Genomic DNA, 22,391 nt, shown 5'->3' with positions numbered 1-22,391 from the left:
TATCAATTTGAACGAGACAATAATAATGTTTCCTGATGCCATGATCAATAAAATCATGATAGTAATTTGGTATGTCCTAAAAAATGTTGAGATGATGATTGTATTGAGAAATTATGCTTTGATGGAAAAATCGATTTAATAAATCAAAAAACGATTCAACACATCTAAAGGAATAGATATTTTTAAAAGATTTGTAAATGGGGCTCGAATTAAAAAATACTATCTAAAATAACTGAATTGATAAATTAATCATTTGGGCTTTGCAGAAGTTTTCTTTCTCACAATTTTAACTTTATTATCAGGATGATTATTTGTCCATGGCCCTAACGAATCATTACTATAAAAGTCCATAGGATAATTCTCCTGCCACTTAACATTGTTGAGCGCGACAGAAGCTTCATACGGAGATAAAAGAGGAACAGGGAAAGCGTAGCCCCAGTCAATAGACAACCTAGGACAGGCCACCTGGACCCACGCTCCCACCTCAGCCATAAGACCCAGTCTCTCCGGGAATATCTCTGACATTAACAACACTACAAAACTTTTACCCGCGGAAGAGATCTGCTTTTGGATGTTTGATAAGATAGCTGGGTTCCCCTGGCGACCCAACGTCCCCAAGATAAGCCCCCATTTTTCTGCCTTCTTCGCTTTTTCTATCTCCTCAAACCGTATTCTCTTCATCTTGACATGATCATAGTACTCCTGAGTTAGCAACTTGCTGTAAGGATCGTATCTGTAGGCTGGGAGCTCAGGGTTGGATATCATAATGGACTCCAGGTGGAATCTACCGTCTCCCAGGTACAGCAGGGATGTTAGTGAGGAATCCAGCGGAGGCGATGTGCAGCCTAAAACCTGACGTTTTTAAGAGTTGCTAGTTCAGAAATCGCAGATTAAAAAATCAAAATCGCTCCATGTACAAAAGTCAGGTTGAGGAAAATATTTTCGTCCTGGTAATAAACAAAACATGTGATAAGAATTGACGGGGAATCATAGAATGACTTACTTCCCCGGGAGAAAGGGGTTTAGATTGCGGTATCACCAGGTTCCATCCTTCAGTCTTTAAAACTTCCACAATACTGTAATATTAAGTTTACGTTTCGGGAACTTATTAATCAAAGTAGTATAAGGATGAAAATGAAGCAGTTAGAAATGCTAGAAAACTAATTCCTACTTTTAAGAACAGGCTGTAATACTTTCCTAACTTGTGGACTGTGGCTATATATTAAATTAAATATTAAGTTAACAAATCGGCTACATAAATCACAATAAGGGTAACTCTGTACCTGTGTAAAGTATTAAGAAACTGTATAGTGCCGACAACTGCCATCTTTTTGCTCTTATCAAAGTTGAGATTCAATGTGTCTATAAGATGTTTAGGATCAACTTGAATGTCCACAAACACGTAAAGCACTGTAATGCTTGTCCTGAGAAAATTGTTGGAAATTGAGAATTTAAGTTAGAGGAAATGTATTGAATTTCTTTAGAATCTGAATCTAATTAGTGCTACGATCTTCCGTGTAAACAAATATACAGATTCAACCATAATTAATGTAATCTAGAGATAGCAGTACAGCAGAGGACACTAGGTTGGAACTTTACTAAAAGGGTGAACAGTTTGATTATTATATCGTACGTGATCCGCCGTACTGTCCACCATTTTAGAAAGTTCTGCCCCAGAGTCAGCTGACTACACTGCATTGAAACATCACAAGAAGTTGTAGTAAATATTCTCAACATTAAGTAAGTACTTTAAATTAACTCACCTGTCAATAGGAACAAGACAGGAGTGTCCGTAATGAATCATGAAATCAGCACCCAAACTTCTAGCAGTAAAATCGTCCACACAGCAGGCCCCATAGGTCACATCTCCCATTAAAATCATCTCAGCATCTGTAAACGCTTCAATGATGTCCGCTATGACACACGAGTATAGGAGGAGTCCCTCAGGGAACTGTAGTGCTACACATTTAGCACCCGCACTACGGATACGCCAGATACTTTTGTGGATCTCGAAGTTGTAGTTTTGCGGCAGTTTCTGGGGGGAATTGTAATAGTTAATAGTGCTATGAATTGGTTGTCATCTTAAAATAAATCAGTTACCAATTTGAAAAAGGGTAGGTAAAAAGCCAGATTTCAATAATATCTGGCTTTTAACTACTAATTCCTAATCATTAGCAAACAAGATGATTCCTATGAAAAGTAACACATACCTACATTAATAGCCTCATTAATGAGAGGATCATTTAACTGCTCCTCAGGAATCTGCTGAACAACCCTCCTCTGGATTCGCTTGCGGGGTTCAGTAACCTTCACCACCACAGACCGTTCAGTCTCAGGTTGCTTCACCACCACAGACCGTTCAGTCTCAGGTTGCTTAATGTCTTTGTTGCAGGAACAGGACTGACATGACTCCTCGGCTGATGCTAACATTGCTAAAATAAGTGTCTGTTTTAATTACTTTTAGATAACTGGAGAAAGTTACTAAATAGTGATAAAATTGGAAGATTTAATTTGAAAGTTGGATGGTTTCATAGACGATGATGATTTTCATGACGTAATGAACTAATGAACACTCAAACACTCGATAGCAAGTCTCTTACAAAAATCAACTGAGTAAAAACAGTGAAGAATCATGTTGTAAAGTTGTAAACCCTGATCTCCGGAAACAATAAACAAGAGCAGCCCAGTCACATGATACAGTATTATGAAAAGTGGCATCATGATGATATAACAGTTTTTTTGGCCAAGAAGCACAAAAGTTCAAGTTAATTGTCCTCAGAAATCCATAAAATCAGTGACCTCGTCCAGCTCTCTTCTCTTTGCCTGTTGGTATGCCCACCTTTGCTCAGCTAATTCCGGAGTTGCCTTCCACTTTTCGTGGTAGATACGTTTACCACAAATGGGACACTTCTTTCCTCCTGGTCAGAGGAATGTGGTTAAAATGTTATAATTTTTTAAAATTTGGCAATTTAGTGATGTTATGATTATCGAGGCTCTTCCCTAACAGACAGCACTACAAAATGGAAATATGATAATTGAACTGAAGTTTGGGTCGGTTTTAGACGATGTATGATGGAAAAAGATGAACTAACCTTTGAAAGGTGGAGATTTCATATATCTATCTAAACACTTGTGATGAAATACATGGGAACAGTACACATACTCCACATAAACAGGTCCTCGAATATCTTGGGTTACCTGCAAGATGTAGACAAAATTTATTGAAATGTTGTGGGTCTAAGGTTGAATTCGATTCATAACAAAATTTTGTACACATTCGTGTATATCATGATCAAATCTAATTATTGAAACATAATCGGTTACTGAACAACAAAAACTGAGATTCAAGAAGAATACCAGATACATACATCTTCAGGATCGAGAGGAAACGTTTGATTGTCGCATATTGAACACTGAGCAATCGGGTAGAACTTGATACAATCTTTGATCAAGTATTCTGCGGCTGGTAAAATTGATGGCTTAACTTGAAATGGGGGCTCTCTGTAAACAAAACATGTTTTGAGTTTTCAGTGAAAATGTATAAAACTCATAAATATTGCACGTTTCTGAAAACATTGAAGAAGTGAGATGTAGCTTCTTGCAGTAAAACATCAAACATGCAGAGCATATTCTTTTGTAATGAATAATAATAGTTAACTAACCTAAGAACCTACCCTTTCTTTTCGATAGCTGGAGGAACCACACAGCGTCTAGAAAGTTCAACACCTTGTCTCACAAACATCGCTGCCAAATCAGCTGGGAAGTTTGTCGATTTACACTCCACCCTGTTAATATTTAGTTTAATTTAGTGACAGCTATGTCAGTAAAACTTACACATAGATTCAAGAACCCTTAAACATGTGTCTCTAACAGATATTCATTTATTGGTTTACGACAGCTCAATTTATTACCGAGACGATTTTTATAATTTGTGACTAACTTGGCATTGGTTTCAGGGTAGTCATCTGTGACAGAAAACTTTAGATTCATATAATATCCATTTTTATGAGCAGTCAGTTGAAAAGACCCAGCTTTCTGCTTTATCTTTATCTCGTCACCCTCTTCCAAAAGTTTACTCTTCACTGCATCAAGCTCATCTGCACACACAATAAACATGTTTTCATCTAAAAACTGCCGAGCAACTTTACATATCTGAATCACCTGAAATGAATATAATTGTACAACCTTTTCAAACATGAATGGGCAGCTCTTGATCCTACATTTCAATTCTTAAAATCTAAATGTTAAGCATAAAAGTAGATTATTATAGAAAAGATTTGGAGACATAAAATTCAAATCCATTTGTTCTGTTTCAATGAGAACAGCATATTGTGCTAAGAACCCGTACTGTTTCGTTTTTACCTGATATTGTCCTTTTAATTTTTTGGCTTCTTTCTCAGCAATATTTTCAATCAATTTCATCACTCTTTCTGGGAGAGACTTGCTTTTGACCTCCACCATGAGACACGTGTGAGGGTATTCTTCAGGGAACATGATGAGCAGTCTCAGTTGTTTGTACTCTGTCTTCCTGTTAATTAAACATTAGTTTAATCTTTCCACAGACAACCTATAGCTATTGAGTCAATATTCAGTTATAGTTTATTGTATAATTATCATTAAGTCCATTCAAACACATCAGTAACCTCACCATATTTTAACTTGGACAGAATGTTGGCTGGTAGACAATATTTCGAGACCTTCAACACTGCCCTCAAGCTCCTTTCTTATCTTTGCAAGCTCTTCATCTAAGAAAGACATCACCAATGTGATAACAGTCCAGAGTGTTCAAACAGATCTATCCGATGTCAAAGTTCATGAATGGAATGTCACTACCTTTCATTCATCCTATCTGAGAAATTAAGTTAACTTCCAAATAATTGAATTAAAAAGCCACTCCACCAATGTTCATATCATTAAAGGTGAACAATTTTGGACATTTATTTAAACGGTTGTCTAAGACATTTGAAGGGGAAACACAACTCACTATACTGGCCCAAATTACAACTCTTAAAATTATTGGTTCAGTTAGCTCCACTGTTCCGAATTTTAACTGTGCAGCCAAGCCTAATGCAGAGCTGACATACCTGAACAGGAATTACTCAATTTCAGTAGAAAATTGAAAAAAACTCTTGCAAATGGGCCTGAACTCAGTTGCATGGATAGGGCGCGGGCAGACTCAAAACAGGGTTAGTGATTACTACCTCTGAATTAAATCTGATGTTGCCATTTCAGTCACCCACCGCTTGCTGTTTACATTGAAGTTGAAGACTTGCCAGGAACATACAAAACCTGGTTTAAATGCTGCGATGCGCTACTGTGCCGCGCCATGCACTCAATTATGCTTCTCGCTAGATCGGCGAGATGCGCTACTGGGCCTCGCCGAGCTGCAAAGAATTGACATCGTCAATTAATATAGTGGCGCCCTTAAAGGGTTGACATCGTCAATAAAATTAAAAACGCTGAAATATTTTTTTGATTATATCGATATTTTTTTGATTATATCGATTGGAAAAGGCAACATTACTCCACTCCAAAAGCCTAAGAAACCACTTGGTCCAGCAGCAAACATCAGACCTCTCACCCTCTCAAACTGCTCCAGAAAATTACTGTCAATGATTACCCTAAAACGTATCCAAGGCAAGCTAGATCAGTACACCGGTCCTACACAAAGTGCTTACAAGAGAGGTAGAAGTTGTGGCGATATAATTTGGTCTCAACGTATGCTAACCTCAGTGGTACTTAGAAAGCATTGGAGCTACCACAGAATGAGTATAGACATGTCAAGTGCCTTTGACACCATCAGCAGAGAAACAGTACTCAATGTTCTTGAAGATGCTGGCTGTACTAGTGATGAAATTAGGATGGTACGGCTCCTACTATCAAACACAGTGTTGAAAGTAAAAGTCAATAATACTGTATCAATTGAGTTCCAAAGCACAACTGGAGCATTTCAAGGAGATGCACTATCAGGTAATCTATTTACTGTTGTTGAAGCCGCTGCACTTATTCACCTCAGATCTGTACTCTCCCAAGTATCATCAACACCTTACCCAGTGAATCATCCAATCCCTAATCCTCCTATCTCAGAAGAATTCATGCCACTCGAAACAGGATACTCTGATGATATTGACTTTAATAACACTGAACTTGCTCCACTCAAAGAAATGCTTCCTATCGCTAAAGATATATTCCAGCAGTGGGACCTTCATATCAATTCTTCCAAGACTGAATTTGTCCATTTTTATTTAGCAGATCCTAAACCCACTGTTAAACGCAAGGTGATTGTTAGAAAAGTGTATAGAGGTGATTAAGAGTGGCGCTCTAACAAAACTTTAGGATCGTTGATGTGCACTGTTAAGGATATCAAGAATCGAATATTCCTTGGTAATGTTGCCTTTAGTAAATTTCAGAAAGTTTGGATGAAGAGCAAGATTTCAGTCCGAAGGAAGATCAAAATCTACGAGGCACAAGTAGTCTCTATTCTACTCTACAACTGCAACTCCTGGGCTGCACCACTAGCTTCGTTGAATGAACTTGATATTGCTCATCGCAAACACCTCCGAAGAATCCTCAACATCAGATGGCCAACTGGGGTTATTTCTAATGAGGCACTCTATGCTCGTTGTTATGTCTGTGAGAGTCTCTAAGTTTCGATGGAGAATGTTAGGACATATCTTAAGAGGACAGGAAGACTCACCAGCATACACCTCTATGTTATTTGCTATAAATTCTGATATTTTTATGGAAGGGAGACGGGTAGACCATGTTTAAACTTATTAGATGTTATTAGAAAAGACTTGACTAGTAGAAATCTTGATATTAGACTTAAGAATTTGACTGATTTCGAAGACTTTAGATTTTTAGCTTTAGATAGGGAGGAGTGGAAGAAGTTAGAAGATGGTTGATGTTTTTGTTTTCTTTTTTATGCGTTTTGATATCTATAAGGTGCCTAGGATGCTCTTTTAAAGAGATATTTCGTACTTTGAAAGATTTTCTACTATATCGATTTATATATTAAAACAATTTTATTTGAAGATCTCCAGCTTCTGTTCAGTGTTTATAAACAAATAAATTAATAACATTGCAGAATGATGCAAATGCAGACAATCCTAAACCATTCACATCAAAGAGAATACATGAAAACATAGTTAGTATTCAAATTACAGATCAAAAAGATGACTAAATAGGGTGAAAAGGAGTTTCGAAATGCAACAATAATACTAAAAAACAACCTAGGTATTTTTGTGAAAATATGACAGTATTTGCTTTAGCGCTCGATTTTCATACCACGGTGTAAATTTTCGAAAATATGCGCGGCGCACCTAAAATTTTGCTTCCATTAAAAATAAATTTTTTGGTCAAAATTAAACTATATTTGATATATTTAAATTAGTTGTTATTACAAGATATATGTTTAAAAATTTCCAAAATATAGAGTATAAGTACCAAAAAAAAACAATGCGCGCAAAAAGTCAAAATTGTTACCACTTTTTTGGAACTTTACCCGTAAAAAATAAAGGGATTTGTTTTGTTTTTACACCATCTTATGCGGCTTTGTTTTCGCTTTCTCCATGCAAATTTTGCTGACATGCCAACAAACTTAATTTGCTCGAATATCAAGAAACATTGTTTTTTGGCCTATTTTTGCCTTAAAATCGGGTTTTTGCAATTTTAATCAGGGAAAATCAGTCCAATCATCTCGAAACCACTTTTAATCGATTCTATGGTCAAAAATACGTCTACTAAGGTGTATCTGGGTGCTGGGGTCCCTGGCCTAGCGTATCGAGCAGAAAATGCCCGTAAGAGTTTCTAGTTCTATACTTTATGAATTAAAATAAAAAGGCGCCAACTATCTCGACGGATTGACATCGTCAATCAATGTGAATTAAGTAAAACAAAATTTTTTAAGTAAAACAAAATTTAAATTTTATTGCCATTACAATGAATAATAATATCATAATAAATATAAGTAGACATCCGATAATAAACTTGTTACATCCAGTTGTGAACTACTAACCAAAAATAAAGCAAATACTTTAGATTCATATTGTTTTATTTATTACAACTCGATCCTTACAATCAAAGGATGACATTGTTAATAAATCTTCAGTGAGTTATATAAGTCGGAAATTATAAATCAGCCCAAATGTGGCTGAACCCCCCCCCCCCCCCCCACGTGTCCACTGCTCCTGCAAATTACTTAATCAATATGTTTAAATATGCCAAATTGTTGTTTTCTTGAGTAATAGGATAATGTTTTTGAGAAAGTTGGCCCTAAATTATGGAATGAGCATACCCTTTATATTGTAATTTAGTGTACCAAGTCTTTACGATTTTTGCATGGTTTGGAACCTAAATGTGGATTGCTTTTCAGGTTTTATTGAATCCTGACTTGTTTTCGTATCACAGTAATGAAGAGAAACATAACGATTATCTTTTGGTTATATGTGGCAAAGAAGCGTTTTATAAATCTTTATTCCAGTTTTTAAAATAGGATAATGTTTTTGATAAATTTAAATAAAATATTGTATTTGATAAATAATTGATGTTGGTGGGGAAATATTTATATATATTTTTGCGATGATATTTTGTAGACATGTGTGATGATGTGATGTCATACACTTTACTTTACTTTTACTTAACCATGTTTCACAGTAATTTACCGCTGTATGACGGACCCATGCTACTGTAAGCACGAGAGCAGAGAGGGCTTTGGTTAGAGCAAATGATCATCACCTGTATGAAAGTTTGTTGCCTGCGTTACATGTCTGAATTTGTTTGTCTGTGAGAGCCAAATATGGTATAAATGAATGAGGTAGACGCCTTGGGAATTTTTCACTCTTAATGTAATTATTCTTAATCTAATCTAATCTCTCAATTTACCCCATCATAAGCGACTTCTGCAAACATCTTTTACCCATTATATTTCCTCACTCTTTTCTTTACCCATAGGCTTCAGCTTTTTAAATATACCTGTTCCAATGATAGCTGCAAGATAGCGGAAGATGTTAGAATGTTGATTTTACAGAATCACCACAGCTAATTATCCTAACCCCTGAGCTATTTTTATGACTTTTGATTAGTTACTTGAATTGAAGCGTATGTTATTGCCCACGTTAAGGGGCTTGTTAATATTTATTAAATTATTAACTATTTTAGATTTAATAATAATAAATTGAATTGAAGAGTTGTGAAATTAAAATTATATTTGGCCAACACTAGCTAAATAAATTGTATTTAACACAGTCTACAGTTTACCTAATACGCTTTTACCAAATTTAAGATATATCTAGCTGTAGCTTCGAAGCGAAGACATTTCGTTGAAGTTCAATTTCATTATATATCTCTAATATATTTTTTTGACCAAAAATACATTGATTAAAACTCCAAACGCGTTCAGCATCTTAACTTTTAATTAGACAATGCTTGTTTCCATAGCTTTCATTACGCCATACTTTTATTTTAAACCATTAAAGCGACTAATCATATTATCACAAAGGTAGCATGCTACTCTTTCTTCTTTCAATCCTATATTGGAAAGCAACATGTGAGGTTTTTAGCTCTTATGAGGACCTTAGAAACATCAATAAGATAGAGGATCATTTGGTGACATTGCTCTCTGAATACATTCACAATGAAAGAGAACGACTCGACACTTTGGAAAGGTTTAATCAGTATGTTGAGAATGGTAAAGACTACACGGATCCTGGTGACAATTACATCAGCTATCCTACCAATCAGTTTAATGTAATACACAGATTCGTTGCAGATTGGAATAACCTAGAAGACTGGACAAAGAGTAGAAACGAAGACCTATCTTCAGCATTTAGAACATACAAACAATTCTTTCCTAGGCAGGAGGATGTCGATGGAGCAATAAAGGCTATACACCGTCTTCAGGATATTTACAAAATTAAAGCAAGTCACTTCTCTAGAGGGGACCCTTTAGTTCCTGAAGAGGGTTCTGGCAGGGGAGAACCTTTCAACGAACAAGCTCTTCTGTTATTTGTAAAAACTGCTTATGAAAGTGAACAGTGGCTTAAGTGTGCAGGTTGGGCACAGCAAGCATATTACCAAATACAAACCCTTAAGAAATATGATCCCCCCACTTCAACAATATGGTTTGAAATTGCAGACTATTTCTCATATTGTCTATACAAGGCTGGAGAAATACAGCATGCCATCGAGGTAACAGCTGAAATTTTAGTTCACTACCCTCATAACAAACGCATTTTGGGAAACTTGGAACACTTTAATATCATCAGGAAAGAAAGACATGTTAAAGATAAATCTAAAAGCAAGAGAAGTGTTATTTCTGAACCTTTAGTGAATCTTGGTGAAGTAAAAGAAGAGGAAGTGAATGTGACATTTATTCCTAAATTATATCCTGGAGCAGACGAGACAGTCTTGACATGGGAGGATATTGAGAATGACATACAGGACAAATTCAACACAAATCGAGTAAGAAGGATGAAGGTATATAGAAAAATGTGTAAAGAAAATCCACCTCTTACTCCAAAGATGAAGAAACAGGTAGACAGACTCACATGTTATTACAAGCAGAATACACCTAGGAGCTATTTAAAACCAATTAAGGTTGAAGTTGCATGGCCGTCTCCCCGTATTTTACTATTTCATGACATTATTAATGATGAAGAATCAGACATCCTGATAGGCCTTGCTCAACCCCTCCTGCGACGAGCTACTGTCCATAACAAGAGTACAGGAAAATTAGAAAGTGCTGAGTACAGAGTGAGTAAGACAGCTTGGTTATACGATAACTTAGCTGAAGACAAGGAACAGATTGTTCGCAGGGTTAATCGCAGAATGGAAGATGCAACTGAACTGAGTCATGAGTATGCTGAAGATCAGCAGGTCAATAACTATGGTATGGGGGGTCAATATGAACCACACTACGATATGAATACTCTCTACGATCAGAAAGTTCAAAAGCGTAGACCAACTGTGTCAGGTAATCGCATAGCCACCATGTTGGTGTACTTACGTGAACCAGATGCAGGAGGTGCTACAATATTTACAGACAGTGGTGCCAGGTTAGTTGCTAAAAAGAATTCAGCAGCATTTTGGTACAATATTTTACCAAACGGTGATCCAGACCTGATCACCCGGCATGCTGGTTGTCCTGTTTTAGCCGGTACGAAGTGGGTCATGAACAAGTGGTTCCACCATAACGATCAGATCTTCACTCGCCCTTGTGATGTACAGCAATTCAAACGAGAAAAAGAATCAAAGCTATACAACGGGAAGTATACTATTTGATTAATTTGTATGGAAATCTTACGGAAAACAGAAAATAGTGTTTAAGTTTTTGAATGTATAGTTGCAAGCTGTAGTACTAGGTCGATTGTAAATATCAGACAAAGGCCAAAGCATGTTGTTATGATAATAAAATATTAAATATTGAAGCAGTGCAGCACTTATTTTGGTGATCATTTGTACTCAGTTGTTACAATACGTAATTGTTAAAATACAGCCTTTGCTACCCAAATAGCACATTTCATTCTATTTCAGATTGAAATACCGTTTATTTATTTTTATTTAAAGATGCAATGGAGATATTTTCTAATGTTATTTGATGTTCCACTGTGTTTGATATTGATATGGTAATTGGTACACTACACTTAACCTAAATAAAAAATCTGTTAATAAAGTGAGACAGGATAATGGTTGAGCGACTTCTAAGTTCTAAGAGTATCGAGATGCAAATTTTGCCATTTGTATTGATTGTTTTAATTTAATAAATAAGTTGGTTCACTGGGAGCCAGAAACATAAAGTTACACAACAATTGCATGTTAAATATCGAATTAAATTATTTTCTTAATTATTTTTTCACAATATCTAACGATATTTGAAGCTACAATGTATAGATGGATTAACCTTAATGATCATGATTAAATTTGACCCGGGGACCTTGGCCTGATAGGTGCATGTTTTAGATTTATAAATTATTCTTTTGATTAGCGTATGTTATAATATTGGGATTAGAATTACAATTTTGTTTTATCAATCTTTTTTGAATTATTAGCTTTTTAGGGTTTTTAGAATGTTTTGCTGTCTAACAGCTATTTCAATTTTGAAAATAATTATTAATCTGTATATAAATATTTTTCTTTTTCATTAAAATCGATCCTGAAGGGTTTGACAGTATAGCTTATCTTTTAACCAATAAATTCATGAACTTGTTTTTTTGTTAGTTTGTTGGTTTTCAGTATTTAACCCTTTAATTTCATATCGTTCCTGCATATTGTTGGTCTTTTGATAAAAATAGATGCTTTTAGTTTTTCAAGATTATAAATTATCAATCTCTTATTTCACTGTTTATCTTGTTTAATTAAAGAAGGAAAGGATAAATTTCAATGCAATCAAGTTTCTACAAAATTTTCATCCTCTCATTTATGAATTATTTTATTTTTCTGTTTACACAGATATATACTCCCCATCTAACAGCTCTACCTCTAAACCTAGAATGTTACTCCTGTGGCTAAGTCTTGTAGCAGGAGTTCAGGGGTTGATCCCTGTAGATAATGATGTTGAGCCTGAGTATGCGGTCGCTACTGATGATGACGAGTCCACACCTAGTGATTACTTTGTTATCTTCACTGTTGCCACTGAGGAAAATGATCCCTTCCAGAGATATGTTAGATCTCTGAAAATCTTTGACATGGACCAACATCTACAGGTACAGACACTAGGTTATATTATGCAGAGGATTCAGCATTATCTAGTTCTTTGTCAGTTTCCATCTTTAACCAGTGGTTAACTTTTTCAGCCAGAGCAATATGAATATAATCGGATTTAACCCCCTGAAACATTTCAGACGTTAGGAATGAACGAGAAGTGGCTGGGAGGAGACATGAATTACCCAGGAGGAGGATTTAAAGTTAACCTGCTCAAGAAAGCCATGGAGCAGTACAAAGAAGAGGATGACATGATTGTGATGTTTACTGACAGTTACGATGTTATCTTCCTGGCTGACAGAGAGGAAATTGTGGACAATTTTAAATCAACTGGTGCCAACTTCTTGATAAGTAAATAACACGTAGTTTAGAACTAGGTCGAATGCTCTTTACAAATATTTCTCAATTCCAATACGCAGATGAGGGACATTGCTTCTAACAATTTCTTCGTTTCCAAAGTATCAACAATAATAAAGAATGTTAGTTGTAAGAAAGTAATGACTGTGGTTTCCAAAGTATCAACAATAATAAAGAATGTAAGTTGTAAGTATCAACAATAATAAAGAATGTAAGTTGTAAGTTTCCAAAGTATCAACAATAATAAAGAATGTAAGTAAGAATTCCTTAGAAACTGTTCTTGTTGTCAGGTGCTGAGAACTATATCTGGCCGGACCAGAGTCTTGAGAGTCAGTACCCCGATATAAAGGGTAAGAAATACCTCTGTTCTGGTATGATGATGGGCTATGCTACAACCTTCTGGGCTATCTTGAACTACAAGGTAATCACTGTGGTTTCATTTGTTTGGTTTTCTACCAGTTGTACGAACATCTTGTAATGTTTAGTTGAGTTAACAATTTGTTTGCATGCCTGTTAACTGTTAAATTCAGTTTTGCTTCACAAGAACCCATCACTGACAGGAGATCGAGAACACTTTTGATGACCAGCTCTACTACACCCACGTCTACCTTGATCCTAACTTCCGGGAAAAACACAAGATACAACTGGATGGAACTAGCAAGATATTCCACAATCTTCACGGTGCAGAGAGGGAGATAGATTTCGGATTTGGGTCCAAGAGAGTGACCAACTGGGAACAGGGCACCCAACCGCAGGTCCTGCATGGAAATGGCCCGACTAAACTTTCCCTGAACAGATTTGGGAATTATCATCCCAAAGTGTTTGATCCAACGGAGGGGTTCAAGGGAAAGTGTATGGTTTGTGATGAAAAAGAAGGTACTATCAATGTTGAAGACACTGAAAACCTGCCAACGATTCTTACAACTATGTTTATCACAGGTAATGATCTTAATCTTTAACCCCACCCCCCAATGTATGATATTGTAGATAGTAACCCCCGACAAACCCACTACAAAGTTGTAAAAATTTCTTGAATATTGGATTGAATTATACAGTTTTTTTATGTTTTAAATAACTTCAAGTGCTTTTATCTTAGATATAAGGCGCTAAATTGCTTACTATTTCAGAACGGACTCCGTTCATTGATTACTTCGTCAACAAGACCTTCACACAAAACTACCCACCTGAGAAATGGCACGTTAGGATTTACAACAGAGTCTGGGGACACGCCGATCATATTCAGGAACTTGTAAATTATCACGTAACAAACGGGGACAAGAAGTTTGCCAGTTTCGAGTTAAAGCAGCCTAAGGTAATGATTCATCCTTCTTACAAACACACATTCCTATGTTGCTTTGCAATTTATTGGATATTGGCTATATTGCTATAACCTTTTACCTTATATTTCAAGGTGCAAGCACAGCATGTTGAATTAGCCCTCTATCGTGCTCCTCTGATCCATCTCTTTAATAATCACGTGATATCATGTTTTATCCCAGGAGACGATCAGTAAGAAAATATCAGACCTTTACCAAGAAGGAATGTCGACATGTGCCGAGCTGGAATGTGGTTTTTACTTTGTAATGGACAGCGTCATAACGCTGACTGACGACAACGTCTTGAAGGATCTTATTCATTGGAACAAGAGTGTCATTACAACTCAGCTCACCCAACCAGGCCAGGTACTGAGTGTAAATATTTAGTAGAGCCAAACTGTTACACTTCAAAACATTAGCTTATTATGTACCTTACTCGGGATTATTATGACCGGGATAAAGTGGCGGGTTTAGGGTAATTTCGCCATATTTTTCCCGAACCACATTTTCACCGGTCGTTAATAAACCCGCCGACTCAGCTTTAAGGGTTCCCAAGGGGTATGGGTGCTCATATTTTAATCGTTGTCTTATATTCACTAAAGAAGACTATTGGGACACTTGTTGTAGGTTTTTCGACTTCATTTGGCTAAAATTTCAAAAAATTCACCTTTTTGCCCAATTCTTGTTATATATCCTTATTGTCAAAGTTGATTTAAATAGGCCAATTTTTAATTTCTTAGGTATTGACTATCTCTACATAATGAAATAGGACTCAAAGTAAAAGTAACAGTTAAATTAAAACTTGAATCAATTAAAACTGTCAATAACATGAATCAGTTTCATCACTCATTTATTCATAATTCTGAACAATGTGAACGATGCATTCTTTCGAAGAAAATTATTTTCCATCTAGTTTGATTAACCACGAGTCATTATTTCTGTCTACTTTCAACAATTACTGATAATTCGACTTGTTTCACAAGTTTTAGCAATGCGAAAATTTCTAAACTTGCTTATCTCTAATAAGGAAATTTACATCTGAGACAAAATTTTTGAATCTAAAATTGAAAGGTTGGACACCGGTAAAATGGCGACCGGGAAAATGTGGTGGGTTTTGAGCAATTTCGCCATATTTTTCCCGACCCATATTTTAACCGGTCGTTAATAAACCCGTCGTAATAATCCCGAGTAAGGTAGTAGTAAATACTAAGGTAATGGGATATTTAATAATTAGCATATTATACTAGGACTGCTCTAACGTTATCTCATGATTTATACTCGTACTTTTTTTTAATGTAATGACAACTAGTCCACCAGAATGTAAAATAACTGTACGATCGTCTCAGCCTACAAGTCAACTATAGCCTAGTACTATACAAGTCAAATCTTCAATCATTATAGTATGTCTTTATAATTTTGTAGGTATACATTATCACGTGACACATTACACACAAAACCACAGCGTAATCGTCTGATCTTAGCTATTATACAGGGTGAGTTGAAAATAGTGTGTAGAATTTAAATGGCTCTAATTTTTTTGACAAATGAAATTTCCACTTAATTTTTGCATATTTAGGTAATGAAAATATATAAATATTATAATAATACAATAAAAATACTTAATAATTATTAGAGTTAGAATCAAATGAGAGGCAAGAATGAAATTTGTAACGTTTATGAACTGATAGCAATTCACCTTTTTCAACTCACCCTGTATATTTCAGTACTGGAGTAATTTCTGGGGAGACGTGAGCAAAGACGGATTTTACAAACGATCTACTGATTACTTTAATATGGTTAAACGAGAGAGGCTTGGGTTGTGGAATGTGGCGTTTGTCAATCACTTGGTCGCTATCCGTGGAGATGTTATTAAGGATAAGTAAGTTAATCACAGTTGTGGTTTCTACTTTAAACTACTTCTCATTTATATTTAACCCGTTTTTGTTTATTATTATTCGGACATTACATTCGGTATAAATTACTTTAAAAAGCAATTTGTACCGAATAATAAATACGGTATTAAGTACTCTTCGAAAAGAATTAAATAAATTTCTCTCCAGGAAAGTGAGCTACGTAAACACAAAATATGACGACAGTAATTATGATGTAGGATTTAACTCGAATGCCAGGAAAAACAACGTCTTCCTCTACATGGTTAACCTCAAGGAACACGGACATCTCAAGGTTTATAATTTCAGACTTCTTATCTTAAAAATATCCTTCCTTCCATCCTTCCATCCTTCCATCCTTCCATCCTTCCATCCTTCCATCCTTCCATCCTTCCATCCTTCCATCCTTCCATCCTTCCATCCTTCCATCCTTCCATCCTTCCATCCATCCTTCCATCCTTTTCTTCCGTCAAACCTAGTTTCTGTCATGCTGTAATGACTCTAGCAGGAAAATGTCTCACCTAATCTTAATCCCGCGTGTAGACTACCACAGTACCACATACCATTATGTAATCTTACTGCAAGGTTTCTCTAATTGGTATATCATGTGGGGTGGTGTGAGACCTGTGAGTAGTAGAGATTATTTAAATACCACAGCAGCAATACGACAGGTCTTTTGTGTATATTGTCTGTAATAATGTGTAAGCCTAGTGGATAAAAGGAAAACAGAACTTACTTGATACCTTTCGGTATCTCTGTTAAACATATAGAATATCTGATGGTTTAGTTAAATTGAATTGTTCGTCATCTGATCGGGCAATAAGTAATTTCTTAACCAGAAAATAAGCCCAATTCAATTACGTCTTACACTCGAGACTACGGTAATTGATAGGGATCAAGTTTAACCTGGATCTTATATTCCTTTTAGAGTTTAAATTTTTAGAGTGAACAAATAATAACTTAAATTATTCCCCTCAGCGAATGGAGAACTACACTTCACATCGTGTTCACAACGACTTGTGGCAGATCTTCACCAACACCCTGGACTGGAAACTAAACTACATCCACCCCGACTTCGATAAATACCTTACCAAAACGAGACCTGAGTTCCCGCAACCCTGCCCTGACGTGTACCACTTCCCTCTTCTATCCAGTCAGTGGAATTTGTTATTGTTTGTGGAATTTAATGTAAACAAATGTTGTGGATATTTTCGTGTTTCTCGGGTGTATTGGTCACGTGACAAATCCAAATACACTGTATAAGGATTGGTCACGTGACAGCCCCAAGCCAATAAGTGAGCTGTACCTGTGTGCCGGTGGTCAAGCAATTTGTAATTAGGTGTGCTGCAGCACTGCTGCTGTCAAAACAAAATGCGTGTTTTGTTTTGACTACAAGTAGCAATGTACTTTCAATACATTCCAACATATTGAGAATTTTAAACATGAAATTACTCACCAAGTAAGTTTTCTAAAATGCCCTCTAGCTGTGATGTACATTGTACATTGTACATTGTACATTGTACATTGTACAACCTCTCACAATTCCCTCTTTCAGCCAAGTTCTCCTGGCACATAATCCACGAACTTGAGAGCATGCCTGGAGACATATTTGCTGGATCTGGTAAAACTGATGATAAGAGACTGCAGGGAGGGTACGAGAATGTTCCTACTGTCGACGTTCATTTTACTCAAATAAACTTCCAGGTTGGGGCTTATTTAATTGGTTAATGAAGTCGCTCATTAATCATTAAATTATCTTTTTGTAAATATTTCACTTTGGGAATTTGGACACAACACCTGTTAGCATCCAGTTGTCGGCTTTTTAACCGGTTACAAAGGTTTAAAAGGTGTTATTGTAATTATCATGCTTACAATAACATGATCACTCTGCCTCGCCCCCATCATTTAAGTCTGAACTTCTCAATCGAGCGGTAGATAAAACTAATATTTCAGCAAGAGTGGATGAAACTGCTGCGAGACTATGTAGCTCCCATTCAGCGTCTAGTATTTGAAGGTTACTCCTTCCACGGTAACGCACTGCTAAGTTTTGTGGTTAAGTACCACGAAGAAGGCCAGAGAGAGCTGCGTCCCCACCATGACCACTCCACTTTTACCACCAACACTGCTCTCAACAGACAGGGTATTGATTATCAGGTGTGTGTTTACTTTTACCACCAACACTGCTCTCAACAGACAGGGTATTGATTATCAGGTGTGTGTTTACTTTTACCACCAACACTGCTCTCAACAGACAGGGTATTGATTATCAGGTGTGTGTTTACTTTTACCACCAACACTGCTCTCAACAGACAGGGTATTGATTATCAGGTGTGTGTTTACTTTTACCACCAACACTGCTCTCAACAGACAGGGTATTGATTATCAGGTGTGTGTTTACTCCACCTTTACCACCAACACTGCTCTCAACAGACAGGGTATTGATTATCAGGTGTGTGTTTCGGATTTGTTATATTCTGGTTATTTTTTCCAATTGTCCTTGTCACGGTTATAAACTGTGAAAGGTGTCGTAGCGGTTAAAGATTTGTAAGTAATTTACAGTTTACAGGTTATGAGTGCCACTATTGTATGTTATCACTCGTTGCTGAGATACACTATCGTATGAAACCAACAAAGTTCCAGTAATATAATAGTTGTGTAGGTGTGATCAGATATTTTAGTAATTGTACTAATGGTTAACTACTTGTTAATGGAGTGGAAGTTACGTTGGTGTGAAACGGTAACATATTTAACTAAGTAAGCAAACATACCAACTTTATTATTTCAGCACTCTCTAACATACCAACTTTAATATTTCAGCACTCTCTAACATATCTCGTATTTCAGGGTGGTGGCAGCTATTTTATCAGACAGAACTGTCTCGTCAGAGATGTTGATGTAAGTGTAATAACTAGTGATTTTAATTTGCAGTGTATTGACTGAGTCACAAATTGTTGGAATTTTTAGAAACACTCTCAAGGCTTCAAGGGTCATGTTTTATGCATCAAGATTCAAGGTATTCAAGGTATTCAAGGGTGAGCCAAAACTAGCCTTATTAGTTAATTATCCAATTAGTAATTTGCAATTGTTCCTCAGATTGGTTGGACTCTGATGCATCCCGGAAGATTAACCCATTATCATGAAGGAAAGCCAATTACTCAAGGTACACGGTATATCTTAGTTAGCTTTAACGACCCCTAAACAATCACGGAATTACTTTAGCAGATTTACTGATGATTGAATTGAAACAGAACTTAACAACTTAGATAATGATATCTCTCTGCCAAATATTTGATACAGTCATGAATTAGGGTTTTTTTAATTTAATTGCACAGTGTTAATTGTTATATGAAATCGGACCAAAAGGGATTCATTAAGATATTGTTTTTTCCGAATTATGCTACTTTTAATCTAGGGTATTTTATTTAAGCCGTATGGATTACGAAATATATTTTGATACAATTTATATGTTTTATTTTTAAATTATGATTAATCATCTTAAATACATTTCATAATAAGAGTTTTATAAAATGTCAATTTATAAATATTAAATTATTAAGATGATGCCAATCTTTTGTTATTAGTTCCTTTATACTTTTATATGCCGGTTTGACCTTATTTTTCACTTTAATAGAATCAAAACATTTAGAACGAAAAAATGTATGAGGGCCTACCATCAAAACTTTTTATTTTTATAACTTTACTTTCAAGAAGATTTTATACCTGCATTTATGATTTGTACATATTTTTTGTACAGTCTGAAATTGTTGTTTTACTGTGTCAGGCGGCAGTATTTTGAAAAACAAGGAAAAGCATTTTCCGTCCATTACATAGGTCAGTGTTATTTTATGTAGTATGTTCTAGAAGTATTTAATTGTTTACGCGTCGATATTTATAAATTCTAGCAACTTTACAGAAATTCTAGAATCACCATGAAATTTAGAAAGTTCTAACGATTCTGCAATGTTTCGTCCCTTTCCCGGGACGAAGGCATTTTCCTTCATAGGTTTATTTTATGTAATATGTTCTAGAAGTAGTATGTTCTAGAAGTATTTAACTGTTCATACGATAAAATTTAGAAAGTCTAGCGATTTAACGGAAATTCTGGAATCTCCACGAAATTGAGAAAACCTGCTTTTTCTAGAATGATTCGTCGCTTTTCCGGGGGCTGCACACAACTCTATTATAATAAGGTATAGGAGATAATTAAGTTACATTAGTTGAAGTCACTTGCTAATGTCGATGAGGGCATAATGTCTTCAAGACTCGAGTCATTTGTCACCTTGTATAAATATGATTTTAAACACAACTTGGTTAGTTGCAGGGTAATGCGTGATTCCAAAAGACGTGGCACTGTACACAGCCGCGTGGTGACGTGGCAATTTCTGGGTGACTGGTTAATGTTCGGCGGACTTGCGATGGTGCGTTTATGTAACGCGCCAAAGACATGCTCCAAATTATTGATAAAGCCGCGCGAACAACAGTTTATTATTTACAAAATTTTGCTCCGCGCTATCTTCAGCGTGGAAATTTGCTAGTAATTATTACATTGGCACATGTTATCACTTATCAGGCACATGTTCTTATCAGCGGAGAGGGCTGAACTTGTTGCCATCTCTGTTCGGCGGAATATGTTCATGAACATGATAGCCTGGGGTCCCCAGGTAAGTCGAATTTTTTAGTACGTGTCGAAATTGAGTCCAGGTAGTGCACTTTAGTTCGACAGAGTCGAACCTTAGGGTTTGTCGAACTACAGTACGTGTCGAACTAGAGTGCGTGTCGAACTTGAGTACGTGTACCTAAGGTTAAGGTGACTATTGCTCGATCTTTCGGTTTCAGCTTAACCCCCTAGGCCATGAGTAGAACCAAGAACCGAAGGATCAAAATATATGTTGCTTGTTGCAGGTTGCTCATATTAACTATAAAATATCAATTTTGATGGATAAGGAAGTGTTTATAGGTTCTGAAACCTAGTTAAATCGATTTTAGCTCAAGAACAGTCATCAAAATGAGTCGATTTCTCGGTTATTTTTAAGCTTTCGTTCAGAAAATAATTGGGGACCTTCAAACGGGGGTAACAAGAAGGAGTTACAAGCGTTCCATAAAACAAAATGTGCATCACCTATTTCCTCTGCTGAACAGGTACTTACCCTTAAAAGTGAACAAATGTGCATCAACTCCCCACGAGAATCCACGTCTATTGTGGAGTTACAGGGTAAAAAGGACCATATGATGTATCAGACTTTTTTTCACGTGGTTCCCGATTTTTATAGCAGACCTACCTTTCAGATATGTGACCACAGAATTCAATAAAAAACTGAAAATCTCAAAAAAGTAGAAAAGAGCCCAAAATATAACACGAACAGTGCTAAACGTTACAACTAGACAACTACAACCATTTGGCGTACCATTTGTATCTACGAGGCCGGGTGGCGGGTTTACTAATACTAGCTGCATACTTGAAGACACTACTTGTCACGGTTAATAGAGGTTGTGCTGTACGGGCCGCCGGGTCCCAACTCTTAATTTCGTGATTACCCAATTGTAGGAAGTTGCCGACTATTATATTTATTTACATTTTATTCAAGCTAAAGATAGAACTTCTTAATAAATAATTAAATAAAAATTTACTAATATATTATATAAATAATCATCATAATTTCTCTTCACATCATCATTAACATTTCAAAACAACAATAAAACTATCGTTTCACTGGTACCGTAATTCTGACTGAAATTAATTTTACGGTGCTAAAATAACTTCATTTCCTTCCTATTCACTAAAACTAGAAGGTCAATCCTTTCAATGATTTCGTTTTCATCAAAATTCAAGGAGTATCTCCGCCACATCGTTCTAAAATGGTAGCACCAGTGGAGTCTCTAGCCAGCTTTTACACTTGTAGCAGTAGGTGGTGGTGTACATCCACAGGCGCCCACTGGAGGACATCCGCAATTGATCTGGTGATCATAAGATTAGTATTTCTGGAGTATAATATATTTTTCAGAGATTTCCCTTTTTAAAACTTAAATATAATCTATTCATTGTTCACTCTTGTAGCAATATTATATTTTTAAAAGGAATTCTAATGTTAGCTCTTTACGACTTTAGAATGCAGCATTGGTCGTTATTATC

General features: G+C 36.0%; 5 protein-coding genes across 5 annotated transcripts in view; 2 read left to right on the top strand and 3 right to left on the bottom strand.

Annotated features, from left to right (window-relative positions):
• Nucleotides 1–117: 117 nt before the first annotated feature.
• LOC134816835 (2-(3-amino-3-carboxypropyl)histidine synthase subunit 1-like) lies at nt 118–2,433 on the bottom strand. Its single transcript, XM_063825829.1, has 5 exons — nt 2,215–2,433; nt 1,764–2,035; nt 1,284–1,424; nt 1,004–1,076; nt 118–852 (listed from the first exon to the last, which is right to left on the bottom strand). The coding sequence occupies exons 1-5, from the start codon at nt 2,428–2,430 to the stop codon at nt 250–252; spliced, it is 1,305 nt and encodes a 434-aa protein (XP_063681899.1). The 5' UTR covers nt 2,431–2,433; the 3' UTR covers nt 118–249.
• A 147-nt stretch (nt 2,434–2,580) lies between these two features.
• Nucleotides 2,581–4,851, bottom strand: LOC134816837 (uncharacterized). Its single transcript, XM_063825830.1, has 7 exons — nt 4,649–4,851; nt 4,363–4,528; nt 3,941–4,161; nt 3,675–3,785; nt 3,369–3,501; nt 3,093–3,198; nt 2,581–2,918 (listed from the first exon to the last, which is right to left on the bottom strand). The coding sequence occupies exons 1-7, from the start codon at nt 4,756–4,758 to the stop codon at nt 2,776–2,778; spliced, it is 990 nt and encodes a 329-aa protein (XP_063681900.1). The 5' UTR covers nt 4,759–4,851; the 3' UTR covers nt 2,581–2,775.
• Nucleotides 4,852–9,498: 4,647 nt separating this feature from the next.
• LOC134816358 (prolyl 4-hydroxylase subunit alpha-1-like) lies at nt 9,499–12,335 on the top strand. Its single transcript, XM_063825171.1, has one exon. The coding sequence runs from the start codon at nt 9,505–9,507 to the stop codon at nt 11,278–11,280; it is 1,776 nt and encodes a 591-aa protein (XP_063681241.1). The 5' UTR covers nt 9,499–9,504; the 3' UTR covers nt 11,281–12,335.
• Nucleotides 12,336–12,488: 153 nt separating this feature from the next.
• Nucleotides 12,489–19,672, top strand: LOC134816357 (procollagen-lysine,2-oxoglutarate 5-dioxygenase-like). The gene is made up of 13 exons (XM_063825169.1): nt 12,489–12,701; nt 12,840–13,050; nt 13,347–13,477; nt 13,617–13,995; nt 14,184–14,368; nt 14,556–14,738; nt 16,097–16,251; nt 16,433–16,556; nt 17,240–17,414; nt 17,817–17,965; nt 18,215–18,415; nt 19,106–19,156; nt 19,355–19,672. The coding sequence occupies exons 1-13, from the start codon at nt 12,489–12,491 to the stop codon at nt 19,457–19,459; spliced, it is 2,262 nt and encodes a 753-aa protein (XP_063681239.1). The 3' UTR covers nt 19,460–19,672.
• Nucleotides 19,673–21,859: 2,187 nt separating this feature from the next.
• The window catches only part of LOC134817040 (uncharacterized), a 31,466-nt gene continuing 30,934 nt past the window's right edge, over nt 21,860–22,391 (bottom strand). The window contains exon 21 of the mRNA XM_063826121.1: nt 21,860–22,216. Coding sequence (XP_063682191.1) covers nt 22,139–22,216 — 78 coding nt within the window. The 3' untranslated portion in view covers nt 21,860–22,138. The remainder of the gene's footprint in view (nt 22,217–22,391) is intronic.

This window comes from Bolinopsis microptera, chromosome 6 (genome assembly GCF_026151205.1).
Source record: "Bolinopsis microptera isolate Bmic1 chromosome 6, MBARI_Bmic_1.0, whole genome shotgun sequence".
NCBI lineage: Eukaryota > Metazoa > Ctenophora > Tentaculata > Lobata > Bolinopsidae > Bolinopsis > Bolinopsis microptera.
The sequence above is the reverse complement of the archived record's forward strand: the minus strand, read 5'-3'. Positions and strand labels throughout refer to the sequence as shown.

Bases quoted from the DNA above. Each gene is read 5' to 3' on its own strand.
- LOC134816837 (XM_063825830.1), bottom strand. From the start codon at position 4,758: ATGTCTTTCTTAGATGAAGAGCTTGCAAAGATAAGAAAGGAGCTTGAG. The intron at 4,162-4,362 runs GTAAAAACGAAA...TATTCATTTCAG, and splicing joins AATTAAAAGGACAATATCAG to GTGATTCAGATATGTAAAGT. The intron at 3,786-3,940 runs GTTAGTCACAAA...AAATATTAACAG, and splicing joins TACCCTGAAACCAATGCCAA to GGTGGAGTGTAAATCGACAA.
- LOC134816357 (XM_063825169.1), top strand. From the start codon at position 12,489: ATGTTACTCCTGTGGCTAAGTCTTGTAGCAGGAGTTCAGGGGTTGATC. The intron at 14,739-16,096 runs GTACTGAGTGTA...TGTATATTTCAG, and splicing joins AGCTCACCCAACCAGGCCAG to TACTGGAGTAATTTCTGGGG. The intron at 18,416-19,105 runs GTGTGTGTTTAC...CTCGTATTTCAG, and splicing joins GACAGGGTATTGATTATCAG to GGTGGTGGCAGCTATTTTAT.
- LOC134816358 (XM_063825171.1), top strand. From the start codon at position 9,505: ATGCTACTCTTTCTTCTTTCAATCCTATATTGGAAAGCAACATGTGAG.
- LOC134816835 (XM_063825829.1), bottom strand. From the start codon at position 2,430: ATGTTAGCATCAGCCGAGGAGTCATGTCAGTCCTGTTCCTGCAACAAA. The intron at 2,036-2,214 runs GTAGGTATGTGT...AATTCCCCCCAG, and splicing joins TCATTAATGAGGCTATTAAT to AAACTGCCGCAAAACTACAA. The intron at 853-1,003 runs GTAAGTCATTCT...TAAAAACGTCAG, and splicing joins AACCCCTTTCTCCCGGGGAA to GTTTTAGGCTGCACATCGCC.